The 15,829-nt window shown below is 32.6% G+C and overlaps 3 protein-coding genes and 1 long non-coding RNA gene across 4 annotated transcripts; 2 read left to right on the top strand and 2 right to left on the bottom strand.

Moving 5' to 3' along the window:
- Positions 1-1,329: 1,329 nt before the first annotated feature.
- On the top strand, positions 1,330-2,434 carry LOC149896753 (uncharacterized). Its single transcript, XM_090117250.1, has one exon. The coding sequence runs from the start codon at positions 1,408-1,410 to the stop codon at positions 2,413-2,415; it is 1,008 nt and encodes a 335-aa protein (XP_089973376.1). The 5' UTR covers positions 1,330-1,407; the 3' UTR covers positions 2,416-2,434.
- A 471-nt stretch (positions 2,435-2,905) lies between these two features.
- LOC149896754 (uncharacterized) lies at positions 2,906-4,212 on the bottom strand. Its single transcript, XR_016458279.1, has 2 exons — positions 3,956-4,212; positions 2,906-3,492 (listed from the first exon to the last, which is right to left on the bottom strand). It is a non-coding gene; the product is annotated as an uncharacterized LOC149896754 (long non-coding RNA).
- A 1,445-nt stretch (positions 4,213-5,657) lies between these two features.
- On the top strand, positions 5,658-7,323 carry LOC149896755 (uncharacterized). Its single transcript, XM_090117288.1, has 2 exons — positions 5,658-5,674; positions 6,267-7,323. Exon 2 carries the CDS (start codon positions 6,275-6,277, stop codon positions 7,277-7,279), a length of 1,005 nt encoding a protein of 334 aa, XP_089973414.1. The 5' UTR covers positions 5,658-5,674; positions 6,267-6,274; the 3' UTR covers positions 7,280-7,323.
- A 2,538-nt stretch (positions 7,324-9,861) lies between these two features.
- Positions 9,862-12,315, bottom strand: LOC149896756 (uncharacterized). Its single transcript, XM_090117308.1, has 2 exons — positions 12,242-12,315; positions 9,862-10,939 (listed from the first exon to the last, which is right to left on the bottom strand). The coding sequence occupies exon 2, from the start codon at positions 10,929-10,931 to the stop codon at positions 9,921-9,923; it is 1,011 nt and encodes a 336-aa protein (XP_089973434.1). The 5' UTR covers positions 10,932-10,939; positions 12,242-12,315; the 3' UTR covers positions 9,862-9,920.
- Between the last annotated feature and the right edge of the window lie 3,514 nt (positions 12,316-15,829).

A 15,829-nucleotide genomic window follows, 5' to 3' on the forward strand; every position in this document is an offset into this window, starting at 1 on the left:
ATATAGTCCAAGAGTTGACGAATAATTCGGTAAGATTTTTAAGCAATAAATAGATTTTTTTTTTATAATATATAATAGGGGCTCAGTGCTGAAGCCTTAGGACATCAATTGAAAAGTTGGTTGTTCCTGGATATCTTAACTTGATAAGATCGATAAGTCCGGGGTTCGAGACCAGGCGAGCGCGCAGGAAATAAATTGATTTTTCAATTTATCTTCGCATGTTGTAACATCACCACTGCTCGAACGGTGAAGGAAAATATCATGAGGAAACCGACATCTCGAAGAATCATAAGTTCGACATATCATAAGTTCGCACTTGGCCAGCGTGGTGGATTCTGGCCTGTCCCTCATAGGAGGCCGTGTCGCAGCAGTGAGAACGTATATGGATCGATGATTATGACGATTTATTACAATAAGTATGTTTTTATTGTATATTTTCTTAGCTAAAAGTATTTGTTCTCATATCAGGACCAATTAAAGATGGATGGATGGTATGATTATGGAAGATGAAGACGATCAAGTTATCATGAAATCCATTTACGAAAGTTAAAAGTTAAAACATTAATATACATAGTATAAAAACGTTTATTTATTATTACGAAACAATATCGATGGAATTTTCATTAGATGATAGAGTCTTTGTAACTACAAATTTGCGGCTTTTAAAATGAGGACGAAATTCAAAAGTATATTAATTCAGAACTTTTTCTGCAAAATAATAATTAAGATATTTTCAAAAACTTAGCTCTTTGACTATTAAATATCAATCTAATTTCATAGTATCGTCAATTGTCAATTGTATAAACAATAATGATAACAAAATTATCTGCCATTTATATAACTAAGCATTTTGCAAAAAAATACACATTTCCTGAAGAGACAGTAAGTATTTCACATCTTTTAAAATTATATCTATTATCTATATATTTAAAATAAAGTGTGACTGTCCGTCCGTAGCAGAGGGACAACTTTTTAAAGGTTGATTTTTTAAACTTATTACTAACTCGAACTTCGAAGCACATACAAAAAATAATTAAAATCCGTTCAAACATTCTTGTTATTTTCAAACAGTTTTATGTGTGCCATTTTTTCTATCTTTTTTTTTTAAATATCCCAAGTTTTAATTCCAAAATTCCATCTTTAATACGCTGCAAGAATAATAACTATAATATATTTCTAGTTTTTTTAAATTTTAATAATTTAATATAAACACAGGTCATTTTATAATTGGCTCCTGTACAAATAATATTATCAAATACTTTATCATTGACATTCCACCTTCCAGCCTGTACATTCAGATACGATAAATCAATATTTTCTTTAGTCCAGATCATTTTGATTTCAGGGACAACTGTATAAAGTATAAAATATAATTAAATCATATTTTTTAAATTTTCAGGTGCAACGATGAAGCTACAAATTTTTGTCGCGCTTTTGCTACTCGGGCTGGCTCATGCTGCCCCTTCCTACAAAGAACGAACGATTGTGAGGAAAGAACAGTTCCCAGAAAAATTGGTAAAGTACACAGGCGAACACGACATAGTCAAGATAGTGGTTCCTTTGAACTCCTTAAATTTCGACGACTTTGATTCTATACTGGAAGAAACAACTAAAATTCATCCAAATCCCAATGTAGTGGGTAACTTAACCGTATTCTTTGTTGAAGCTGATGTTGACGAAAGCGGTAAACTTAACTACCAAGGCTTATACGTATTGAAAAACGGCAAAGCGAAGAAGATTCTGGAAAACGGAAGAGATGCTGCTTCTTCAAGTGGTGACAATACAAGAGTCTTCTTAGCTGCAAGTGACGGTCTGTACCTTTACAACGATGAAGACCAATCTGCTCAAAAGTACGGCTCAATCACTGACAATATCATAGCTATCGATAAAGAGAGTGAAACCGATGTATTGTACATCTTAACTGACGATAACACCATATACAGAGTCACAGACAATGGAAACAAAAAGGAGAAACTCGAAGATGTCAAAAACGCTCAGCAATTTGTGATAGACAATGAAGACAACCTATACTTCTATACTACTGACAAGAAACTTTATGTGCGAACGTCTGAGGGAGTTAAACAAGTCGCCGGTTTGCCTGAGGAGCCTTCCAGCGTTGTTCTGCCGAAATGTCCGATTGTCCTTGACGACTTACTTCCAATTCTTGTTGATGAAGAACTCTATATTGTTTACGCAAACGGAACCAGTACATCATATGGAGTTGAGTTAGCTAGTGATTTCCATCCTACTGCTTTCGCTCCAGAAGGTTCGGTTGTCCAATACTACGGATATAACAAGAAAATCTATGAATTCAATTTACTTGCGATACAAAGTGAGAACAATGCTAGTATTAAAAGTGACAATTTGATAAGAATTGCTGCAGAAAAACGTGTCAAAAATAAGAACAAGGAATAAGTAATCTGAGATTTAAATAACGTAAGTAATTGTAATAAAAAATAAATAACCGAACAATTGTTTTATTTAGAAATACCCGAAAATTATTGAAACACTGAAATTGATTTAGAAACTAAAGTAAAAATGTAAAACCTTTGGACAAGGCACTTAATACTTTTGTGACTATTACCACTGATCTCTACTTTAAAAATTCATTGTTACCAAATATTCAATAGGTACATTAAGTTTATAAGATTTCCAATTAGTTACTACCTAGTATATAGGTAAAACCACCTTCCGAATTCCTTCTGATTTATAAGAGAAATGAAGTAAATTAATTTCTATATAGTTATGTGTTGTTAATATTAAATTATGTTTGTTGATTATTATTACATTTACGTTGTATGTTGTAATTATTTAATAATCCGTGATTATTTAAATAATTTATTGGATATAATTTTAACCTTAGAATTTTAACATTTTAACATTAAAGTTTACAGTGCGACACAAAAGAGATGAAAATAAATGAGGGCGCCACCGTCGCTCATATAGCAACACTGATACTGCGACGCAAGCGATCTTGATACTATAGAATAAAAATCTAAAAATCTATATTATATAATCTAAAATAAATACCGCGATTTAAACCGTTATAATTGTTTCATTGTAGCAATAGTGTAAATTTAAGACAAAAATACATTAGTATTTTAATTGACCTACCTAGGTCAAATTTTACTTAAATGTATTTGGAATTAGTTATTTTATAAAAATCGGTCAAGTGTTTAGACTGCAGAGGCGCACATAGAATCAAACATACAAACAAACAAGCATACATGCAGCTCAAACACATTACCCTCTTTCTGGGTCCGTCGGGTAGAAAAAAAACAAGGCGATTTGAAAACTACATATTTTTTTTTTTTTTGTAGATAAATTTTGTACATTAATATAATTCATCAAAATCTAAATATTCTACTCCTTCAAAGGACTGATCATCACTCTGTTTCGAAGTACCTCTCCTATGTTTGGCTGGCGTTGAAAATTTGCCTTCATTTCTACTCCCTTCCTCTACTATCCTGCGTACTGTGCTTTCAGAAACCCCTATAACAAACGAATTAAGATGAATAAAATCAAATAGTACATTTAACATATTTTTATAGTAGCTTAAAACTAAAACTTCCTTTATTTTATTAATTTTTTTTTAATGTAGGAGGCCAGCGTCCCTGCGCTACACTAGTAAGTAGTTAGTAAGCTAAATCTAAAATATGATTTTTTTTTCTTATGGTTTGATTGATTAATAGATAGCTGTATGAAAACAATTATCACTATACTATGTAGTAAAATCTAAACTAGGTACTTTATTTGAGGCTGGTTGGATTGGATATAACTTCTTGACTCAAATTGTGCTGGTCGCACTATAAAAACAAGTTTTTGTTTACATACAAATAACCTCAAATTAAATTGCGAAAACGTAATAATCGCCATACATACATACATTTAACACTCGTCACTAATGGAATATTCTATTTTACGTAGTACTGAACAAAAATAAATGGAATCTCACCGGTATATTCTGCTGTACGTTTGTAAACGTTTTCCAAATCAGTCAATAACTTTCCAGCTTGAAATTCGGACAAACACCGAATAAAAACTTTATACACGACATCACGGACACCGCTACGTTTAACCTTTTTCATGATGTCTCCTTTTTTATTTAAATTTCTTGTTCTAAATAACAATTTTATCTCAATAATTCTCCACTTCACGAAAAAAACAACAAATTTTTATTCAACTTGACAGCTACATTGGCAATTCAGGGTTGCCAGGTAATGAAAAAAGAATTAGTTCCAAAATAATTAATTTCATCTCTTTTATGTCGTACTATACATGCTTGTGCTCGTTGAATGTCTCTTTGAACGCAAGCGTCTGAACCCACATTACGGGTGTCATTTCCATATTATTGTGTTACTTTGTCTGATAAATTAAAACTGGTTAAAAAGAACTTTCGAAAGAAAAATCGCTCGTTATACTTATTTACGAATATTTGAAGAAAAATATTATGTTAAAAGTGGAAACACTCTAAATGAATAACACAACTATTCAGATGATATCAATGAATGCTTTATTTAAGAATTCAGCCTCCGGTACAGTACAGTGATAATATATTAAAGCAACGCTATTTCTAGTGTGGAAAAATGACTGCGCTATAGGTATAGGTCGTCTAGCGCTATTAGGGTGCACTCACACACATCAGTCACCGTCACGGCACGTCACCGGACAGGATTAAAAAAAAATATGTATCAATAGTTCTAGTATGACTCTGTTCCCACACGACAGTCGCCGGCACGAAATCTATCAGTGACGTCACCGGTCAGGCACGTCAAATAATCTTTCCATACATGTATCATACTTTTATCCCCACTCACCCGGTGCCGTCACGTCTCAGTTCAGTCAGCGTCGTGCTACCGTCAATAATTGCTACATGTTCTCTAGCGTGACACACGTCTAATCACTGACTAACCTGATGTATGTGTTCAATGATTCAGTCAAACCAGCGACGTGACTGACGGACAACATGACGGTGACTGGTGTTTGTGGATACGTACACAAACCGTCACCGATCAGTCATCGGTGACTTGACGGTGACTGATGTGTGTGAGTGCACCCTTATTTACCAATACTGGAAAAAACACTCCTAAAATACATCTAACCTTAAAGTATATATTACAATAGATGGTAACCCTCCCGTTTTGTTTAAAAAAACATGTGGCATAAACTAACATAAAGTTATTCCAAGGTATAATTCGGAATAATACTAATTCCGTATATTTCGTTAGTAGCTGTGCTCAGCGGTTTCACCCGCATTGCTCCGCTCCTGTTGGTCGTAGCGTGATGATAAACAGCTTATAGCCTTCCTTAATGATCTAAGTTCCTCTATAAATGGGCTATCTAACACCGAAAGAATTTTTCAAATCGGATCGGTAGTTCTTGAGATTAGCGAGTTCAATCAAACAAACAAATTCTTCAGCTTTATAATATTAGTATTAGCACAGACTAATAATAATATACTACGTATACAAGTTTTAGTATAGTCAGTATAGATAATATAATATTTAAAAAATTAATAAATTTTAACTAATTATGTATTACATCTTATGCAACTTTTTTAGATTAATTTCATAGTATCGTCAATTTTCAATTGTATAAACAATAATGATAACCACATTATCTGCCATTATAAAACTAAGCAATTTGCAAAAAATACACATATCCTGAAGAGACAGTAAGTATTTCACATCTATTAAAATTATTTATTTATTTAAAAGATAGTACCTAGTGTGTCTTTCCGTCCGTAGCAAGGGGACAACTTAAGTATTAGAAAGTTTTACTAAACCGGCCCGATTTTTTAATGTTTTTACCTTAGGTTTTTACTTTTTACAATCTCAAAGCAGAGACAAATTAAATATAGATACCAAAAATCATTAAAATCCGTTCAAACATTCTTGTTATTTTCTCGTATACTTCAGTTTATAAAACAGCCTTAGATGTGTTATTTTTTCTATTTTTTTTTTTAATTTTCCCAAATTGTAATTCCAAAATTCCATCTTTAATACACTGCAAGAATAATAACTATGATATATTCCTAGTTAAGTATTTTAAATTTTAATATTTTAATATAAACACAGGTCATTTTATAATTGACTCCTGTACAAATAATATTATCAAATACTTTATCATTGACATTCCACCTTCCAGCCTGTACACTCAGATACGATAAATCAATATTTTCTTTAGTCCAGATCATTTTGATTTCAGGGACAACTGTATAAGGTATACAATATATAATATAAAATTCATATTGTTCTAATTTTCAGGTGCAACGATGAAGCTACAAATATTTGCCGCGCTTTTGCTACTCGGGCTGGCTCATGCCGCCCCTCCCAACAAAAATCGTGTTATACAGAAAGAAATGTTCATAGAAAAATTGGTAAAGTACACAGGCGAACACGACATAGTCAAGATAGTGGTTCCTGTGAACTCCTTAAATTTTGACGACTTTGATTCTATACTGGAAGAAACAACTAAGATTCATCCCAATCCCAATGTAGTGGGTAACTTAACCGTATTCTTTATTGAAGCTGATGTTGACGAAAGCGGTAAACTTAACTACCAAGGCCTATACGTATTAAAAAACAACAAAGCGAAGAAGATTCTGGAAAACGGAAGAGATGCTGCTGCTTCAAGTGGTGACAATACTAGAGTCTTCTTAGCTGCAAGTGACGGTCTGTACCTTTACAACGACGAAGACCAATCTGCTCAAAAGTACGGCTCAATCACTGACAATATCATTGCTATCGATAAGGAGAGTGAAACCGATGTATTGTACATCTTAACTGACGACAACACCGTATACAGAGTCACTGACAATGGAAACAAAAAGGAGAAACTCGAAGATGTCAAAAACGCTCAGCAATTTGTGATAGACAATGAAGACAACCTATACTTCTATACTACTGACAAGAAACTTTATGTGCGAACGTCTGAAGGAGTTAAACAAGTCGCCGGTTTGCCTGAAGAGCCTTCCAGCCTTGTTCTGCCGAAATGTCCGGTTATTTTTGACGACTTACTTCCAATTCTTGTTGACGATAAACTGTATATTGTTTACGCAAACGGAACCAGTACATTATTTGGTGTTGTATTCGCTCCTGATTTCCATCCTACTGCTTTCGCTCCAGAAGTTTCGGTTGTCCAATACTACGGATATAACAAGAAAATCTATGAATTTAATTCACTTGCGATACAAAGTGAGAACAATGCTAGTATTAAAAGTGACGATTTGATAAGAATTGCTGCAGAAAAACGATTCAAGAATAAGAATAAGGAATAAGTAATCTGAGATATCAAAATAACGTAATTGTAATAAAAAATAAATAACCGCGAACACTTATTTTATTTAGAAACAGCCGAAAATTATCGAAACACTGAAATTGATTTAGAAACTAAAGTAAAAATGTAAAAAAAAACCTTTGGACAAGGCACTTAATATTTTTGTGACTATTACCAGTTACCACCACCAATTACTTACCACAGACCTCTACTTTAAAAATTCATTCTAACCAAATATACAATAGATACATTAAGTTTATAAGATTTCCAATTTGTTACTACCTAGTGTATAAAACCACCTTCCGAATTCCTTCTGATTTATTTTCTATTTAAAAGAGAAATGAAGTAAATTGATTTCTATATATATGTGTTGTTAATATTAAATTACGTTTGTTGATTATTATATTTACATTGTATGTTGTAATTAATTAATAATCCGTGATTATTTGAATAATTTATTGGATATAATTTGAATATGCATAGGTAATATTAAATCTATAAAACTCGCATGTTTGCTTGATTTCATAACAAAGGATTTAAATATTTCCTTATTTCTTGGTTTAAAAACAAAAAATACGTGCTAGACAAAATATTTCGTATAATCCATCACTACATAGTATAAAACAAAGTCGCTTTCCCTGTCCCTATGTCCCTATGTCCCTTTGTACGCTTAAATCTTTGAAACTACGCAACGGATTTTGATGCGGTTTTTTTTAATAGATAGAGTGATTCAAGAGGAAGGTTTATATGTATAATAAGATCCATTAAGTAGTGGAGAAGTACTGTTATTTTTGAGGTTTCTAATGTGATGTCGTAAAAAATTACATTTATTCCGCTTACATTGCAAACGCAGGCTGAACCCTACGAGTTTTATCAAAATAATGTACTAAGTATTATACACATTGAAAAGGTCTACAGAAAAGTCCGCGATGGTATATGTCTATCTCTTATGGATAACCCACAATAACTTTTTTTTGTCATTTACTTTTTACGACAAATAATGGCTAATTTTCGAAGCGATTTTAACCAATACAGCATTAATCCTTAACCAATTAAATACCATGGATACATTGTTCATTTAATATAGATCTATATGGCCCTTTACACCGTATGATTTAAGTGAATATTTTCGAAGATATTACAGATTTAAAAATTGCAGGACGTAGCGTTTGCGGCCGCCCGGCTATGTATTTTATACCCGTGCGATGCCGGAGGCCGGAGCGGGCCGCTATATTTTTATACCTATACAACGTTCACAATTTTTCTGTAGTGTATTTAGTATCAGCATTGCACCCGTGCGAAGCCGGGGCGGGTCGCTAGTACTATATAATCCATACTAATATTATAAATGCGAAAGTAACTCTGTCTGTCTGTCTGTTACTCAATCACGCCTTAACTACTGAACCAATTTGCATTAAATTTGGTATGGAGATATTTTGTTACCCGAGAAAGGACATAGGCTACTTTTTATCCCGGGAAAATGACGCAATCCCGGAAATCCCACGGGAATGGGAACTATGCGGGTTTTTCTTTGACTGCGCGGGCGAATCCGCGGGTGGAAACCTAGTTGTTATATAATTGGGCAAAAACTCCGCAACCAATTTAAAAATATAATATTATCTATTACTATATGACTTCGTATATTTATTGATATTTAGTAATTAACATCTCTAAAGTGTGATTTAAGTTTAAATTATACCTAATTCAATTTTGGGTCTTTTATGATTAATTTGCTAGGTTTTTTTAAAAGGAGTGCAATAATAAGCAGTTTATTACATTTCATCTTCACTATCACTACACAGTATAAAACAAAGTCGCTTTCTCTGTCCCTATGTCCCTATGTATGCTTAAATCTTTAAAACTACTCAACGGATTTTGATGCCGTTTTTTTTAATGGATAGAGGGATTCAAGAGGAAGGTTTAAGTATATAATTTATTATGTTTTAGACAAAGCGGGCGAAGCCGCGGGCGGAAAGCTAGTGATATAGTATAAAGAAATTATAGAGTGGTTTCTTTTTAGGATGCACTCTTTAAACTTTAAAGAGACTATGGTTTTTTTTTATAAAGAAGCTCATATGCGCAAAACTTTAAGCAAAAAGCTTTTGATTTCGTTGCCTGTAATTTTCTAGTGATATATTGGCATCCAAAAGAGCTCCATAAACTTTTTAAATACAAGACATACTCGCTTAGAACAAGCAGTAACTTATTAAGTTATTCGTATCGCACAGTATTAGCAACACAAATAACTTGTGAAATGAGTAGTCAATCGATTTATGGTAGGGGATTTACTAGCTTCAACTTGCATAGATGTAAGTTGTAATACAAACAAACAATACAATATACATATATACTTTATAAAATTATCATCTTTAAGCATTGAACAGTCAGAATATGTTAACTTATCTGTCTGTTAAAATAACAAAATTATTAAAATATAAGTAGAAAAGTTTTAAAAATAATAGTGAATGCGGTGCATGCGGTGAAACTGGCTGTCAATGTGCTAAATATTTACAATTTTTATATTAGAAAATGAGCCAATACTTAGTACAAAAATATAAAAAGGGAATTCAAATAAGAAACATATACAAACGATATTTTATTTTAAGCATAGCTCATCTTTATTTACAGCAACTTTAATAATCTTAAGCCTTCTTCCGGAGATCCTTTCGTTTTTGTGTGGCGATACTCTGAATGCTGTCAGTTTTGTCGCCCAAGAAATCTTTAAGTTCCTCAAGAATGGAACTTAATACTATTGCGAGCATATTGTACTCGTATAATTTCTTATTATGTCCATAGTATTGGATTAAAGCAGCCTCCATACCATACGCAGTAGGAATAGCGTTAGGCTTGATATCAACGCCGTAGTCTTCTGTCGTACCGTTCGCATAAATAATGTACGAGGCGGCATCTAGCACAACTGGAATTCCATTATCTAGAAGAATTGGTGGCTTAATAAGGGTAATTTTAGATGGGTTTGAGGGAAGTCCTGTAACATCTTTAACGCCTTCAGAGGTGTATACATGTACCTTCTTGTCAGGGGTATAGAAGTACAGATTGTTCTCATAGTCTAGTACAATTTGTTGAGCATTCACAATGTCATCAATTTTGGTTTTCTTATTACCCTCTTCTGTGACCTTGTACACGCTGTTATCTTCAGTTAGAATGTACAAAACATCGCTTTCCACTTCTTGTGCGATACCGATGATGCTGTCAGAAATAGAACCGAATTTGGTAGCTGTTTCGTCTTCTTGATTGTAGACGTAAATACCGTCGCTGGCTGCCAAGTAAACCTTTTTGCTGCTGTCACCAGACGCAGCGGCATCTCTACCATTTTCTAGAATCTTCTTAGCTGTTCCATTTTTCAGTACATACAAGCCTTGGTCTACACGTTTACCATTTTCATCGATATCAGCCTCCGCGAAGAAAACAGTGATTTCTGATTCGCTCGATTCGTCGGACTCAGAGGAGTCGTCTTCGTCAAAGTTTAATGAATTTAGTGGTACAAGAATGTTGACAATGTCATGTTTTCCTGTGTACACGACTAGAGACTCAGCATAGTATTGTGTTGTGATTGTGAGATGCTCTTCGTCACTGGTTGGCGCGGTGGACACGAATCCGAGCAGCAAGATTGCTGCGAAAGTTTTTAGCAGCATAGTGATATCTGGAATTAAAAACATTTTTATTTTTCAACTATATTTAATAAATTATGTGTTGTTATGTGAATAATTAAATTTGAATTTGAATTTTGAATTGATTGGCAATTAATACAACTAGTGGCAAATGAAACTACTCTCAATTGCGAATGCTATATCTCAACGCGTGGCCCTTTCTCTATGTAAATCTAAAACCAAATAACTATATTTTCAGGAATTATTATGATGTTTACATAGTTGGGAATAGTTAACAACGTTAGTATCTACTTAATAACTGTTCGAATTTATTTTAAAACAGACTTAAATAACAACCTGAGGTAACAATTAAAATTTATTAATATCTATAAACGAGCATAAAGTCAATTTTCTCATATATTGTCGATAAGAAGCCTAGATTGATAAATAATTTCGTGAACTGTGCTATCCGGGATACAGGGTAAAAGTCACTGATAACATTATTGATAATTTTGTTTGCACAACACCCTATATAGGAAACTTTCTTTGCAATAAGTCTTTATATATTATATAACTGGTTGCGCTCCGCGGTTCCACCCGCATAGCTCTGCTCCTGTTGGTCTTAGCATAAATATATACATATATAGCCTTCCTCCATAAATGGACTATCTAACATCGAAAGATTTTTTCAAATCGGACCAATAGTACTTGAGATAAGCGCGTTCAAACGAACAAACAAACTCTTCAGATTTATAATATTAGGATATTAGTATGTATATAGATATAATAATAAATTGATATTATGTATTTTCTTGTACATATTTGTAACAGTCTACAGTGATGCTCGAAATAAATATGAATACTTAATTGTTTACTTATTAAAAAAAACAACATAATATGTTATCTACTCTTCTACTGACCAACTTGTAATTTTTAAGAAATTTGAATATAATATAACTAGCTTAACGCCCGCAGCTTCGCCCGCTTTGTCTAAAACCTAATAAATTGTATACTAAAACCTTCCTCTTGAATCACTCTATCTATTAAAAAAACCGCATCAAAATCCGTTGCGTAGTTTTAAAGATTTAAGCATACAAAGGGACATAAGGAAATAGGGACAGAGAAAGCGACTTTGTTTTATATACTATGTAGTGATGATGATGGTACGTTAAGTTTTACGAGTAGGTCTATTTCTAAAAAACAATGATCCAAATATTTGTGAATTAAAATTGCCTCTATAATAGAACTGTAAAATTGTTTGATTATTGTTTGACTTGTTATTTATTGTAAATATCTATTAAATGCAAGGTTTAAAAAAAATCTAAGAACATTAAATATTAAGGAATTAACCTTACCGGTACTGCGTAGAGATGAGACTAATATTCACTTGAACTTGAATAGCAGATACAAGCTTATCACTTTGTTTATATTTGATTCGGAGAATTTAACTAATTATAGTACGGGAGCTAGCGATGGATTATTATAAAGGAGAGATCAGAGAACCCCGGTTGTCTGAATATTTTATTATTGGGATCGGGCAACAGACAAAAATAAGATCTCTGGATTTCTTTGTAATAAATTTTGTCTCTTTTCTCTGTTGAGAAGAAAGATTATCCTCATTCTGTGGCAGTTGAATATAATCTAATTCTAAAAATATAAATATGTATATTTTTACACACACCCCTACATACAATCACACAGGCACGGAATCTAACTAGGTAGGTACAATCCAAATACAGGTTGATTCACATCACCTATATTCAAAGTTTTTAATTCTAGAAAATGCTAATGAATAATAAATAATAATTATATGCAGTGGTGATGTAAATAATGTGATAAATTGAATAATTTATTTAATTCTTACACTTTTGTCCAGGATGTAAAATTTTACTAGATTTTTTATCTATTCTGTAAATCTATCACTGTAAATCTAAGTCATGTTTCTGTTCGAACAGAATTTATAGAAATGTTTTATAATAAAAATACCTATATCAAGTAATGTGTAAGGAAATTCTGATCGGCTCCTGTACTAGAATTACTGTATAATAATTTGAGACTACAAACTTGATTGGTTTCTATAATTCACTAGTGGTTAAGCACGACGTTTGTCGCGTCATACACTGTGTTTCATTAGATCAAAAAAAATTCCCTGTGCTGTTTATTGTATTTATCGATCAAGGGATGTATTTATAATGTAAGAGTAGAACACCCACGTGTCAATTTCTTATACTTTATTTTTAAAAAAATGACAAACTTTAGGTGAATTTTTCATGAAAAATATTGAAATGTATTCTGAAATAGTAACTGTCTAAGATATTTATTTTAAATAAATATAGACTTATAAAGCATCTTTGGGCGCATATTATCCAGTTTTTATTTTTTGAAAACTACCTCCGAATACCGAGAAATATATTTTTTTCAGATTTTCGTTTTTATTTTTTTTCTCCCTAAAAACGCAAAAGTGCGGCTTGTCACTAGCATAGAATTATTGCTCGTAATAAGGCCTATCACTCATAAAAAAACCACGCCGCACTATTGCGGTTGATGATTAATGAAACACAGTGCGTCAGTTCATATTTATACATATTCATATTTTTTATTATATTCAAGGTCATGCTTTCGATAGGATTAAAAATTAATTTGAAAAACTATGTAGTGAAAAAGCTTTCAAAATTTTTCGTAGCCGCTGTTATTTATGTGGCATATAATATGACATTGCTACATTATCACTACATAGTATAAAACAAAGTCGCTTCCCGCTGCCTGTCCTTATTTTTGCTTAGATTTATAACACTACGAAACGGATTTTGAGGCGGTTTTTTTATAGGCAGTGAAGGTTTTTGACAACGCAGGCAGAGCCGCGGACGGACAGCTAGTAAATCAAGTTATGTTACAAATATTCGATTCCGTATTCGTATTTAGGAATTATTTTTGGATATTCGTACCTATTGTTTGTTACACAGACATACAAAACTCATGTCTTATGTATAAAGGCTGTATACCGCGACGCTTGAGTGTTGCAAAATATGGTTGTTTAATTAATGCGATATGAGGAAAATAGATAAAAACAATCTTTGAGGAAACAATCAACGAAGAACTTTTAGTTATTTATTACTAGCTTTCCGCCCGCGGCTTCGCCCGCGTTTTCAAAGAAAAACCCGCATAGTTCCCGTTCCCGTGGGATTTCTGGGATAAAACTTATCCTTGGTGTTAATCCAAGTTACCCTCTATATGTCATCTAATCAAATAAATAAATAAATTATTCTTTTTTTAAGAGCGCAAAGTTCTTCCTATGCGTTAATTACCACGACGTACGAATATATATTTTTTAATGAAAGGCAAATTAATATAGATATAATACTTTATTGGACCCACGAGCAACTGTAATTCTTAAAATTAAGGAATAAATAAAATAAAAAGCAAGTAATACAAAAGCAAATTAAATAACTTCTCAATGTTGTTATTATAGATTAAATAAAAAAATATTTTAATTATTTTTTTGTATAAGAATTACAAACTTATTACTAAAGAGCTATAATCTTCCAGACAAATTAAGGCGTTACCCGGCAATTTCGACTATGTTCAACCTCTATAAAGTCTGGTACAACATAAAGCACAATACCGAAAAAAATATATAAAATAGGATGGTCTTTGATCTTTAATTGCTCTTTCTTTTTTCCAAAGTTAATAGATTTCTAGAAAAAAAATGTGCCGTGGTCATCGATTTTTCCGCAAATACTCTATAAACTTCGTAACCTGCTGACTTAGAGCTCTGAAAATTTAATATTTAATAAATTATCAGTTACACAACAATCCCTGACGAGGATTTTTTGTTTCACTGATTGGTATCTTTTTAAATACAAAATGCGAGGAAAAAAGAAGGTGCAGCGGGAGAGGTTTGAGATCCGTCAAGTATGGTCAAGGTTATTAGCGCATGTATAAGCCTTAAGTTTAGAGTCGTGAATGACACATTGTTGGTCCACCAGCTATTATACCGTGAAGACTTTTTATATCGTCGTTTCTGCAAAGAAAATAAAAAATAAATAAATAAATCATGAAATTATGAAACAACATTACATGAATCAAGAAAAGTCATCATTTTTATAATTATTAAAACATTGTCATGTTTTTAAATAATATTAAAACCAAGATTAGAACATTGTCATGTTTTTAAATAATATTGAAAAAATCGATGACAGGCCGGATTCGAACCCGCAATCAAATTTAATGTATTCTTCTCAATTTATAGCATATGAATGCCAAAAAGTAAAAATTAAATTCATCAGAACAATATACACTCACCGGCACGGAATCTTGGCCACTTACAAATTTGCCGATAAAAAAAGTTTGAAGTGTTTTTCACGATTTTTTTGTATGCAGATATGTTAACATATCATTTGTTTAATTTTATGGTAAGAAATCATTAAGTTTGAGAATAATCTTTTACCACTTTTTAAGAGTTACTCGAAATTTGTAATTTGTGCGGTTAAGCCGAAGTTACGAATTGTTCGTTTTAAACTTTTTTCGATATAGTTTATGCCGTTTTAAGATATTGTTATTGTTGTACTGTAGTCAATGATCATAACAAACAATAAAAAATGCCGTTCACATCTGAACAACCTACTCAGGCCATCACAATGTTAGACCAATGACTGCCGCAACATAAAGTACCTAATGTACAGTACGTACCACGTCCAGCGATGCACTATGCATAGAGAAGATACCAGGAGACTGGCAGCTACACGTGCAGACCAGGAAATGAAGGCGTGAGGTGCACATCAGCTCGATAAGACCCGTTTATTGTTCAAGAGATACTCAGAAATGGCTTTCTGACAGTTTTTGAGATACGCCACCGGCTCTAAAACACCAGGATAATCAATGTGAGTGAGCAATCGGTGAGAAGACTAATGAAGGAAGTTAATTTGAAGGTTTGCAGACCAGCA

Source organism: Colias eurytheme, chromosome 27, assembly GCF_061535395.1.
Source record: "Colias eurytheme isolate Ceu_HAF_F1 chromosome 27, ilColEury1 Martin Lab GWU primary, whole genome shotgun sequence".
Classification (NCBI taxonomy): Eukaryota; Metazoa; Arthropoda; class Insecta; order Lepidoptera; family Pieridae; genus Colias; species Colias eurytheme.

Coding starts and splice junctions, on each gene's coding strand:
- LOC149896755 (XM_090117288.1), top strand. CDS start 6,275: ATGAAGCTACAAATATTTGCCGCGCTTTTGCTACTCGGGCTGGCTCAT.
- LOC149896756 (XM_090117308.1), bottom strand. CDS start 10,931: ATGCTGCTAAAAACTTTCGCAGCAATCTTGCTGCTCGGATTCGTGTCC.
- LOC149896753 (XM_090117250.1), top strand. CDS start 1,408: ATGAAGCTACAAATTTTTGTCGCGCTTTTGCTACTCGGGCTGGCTCAT.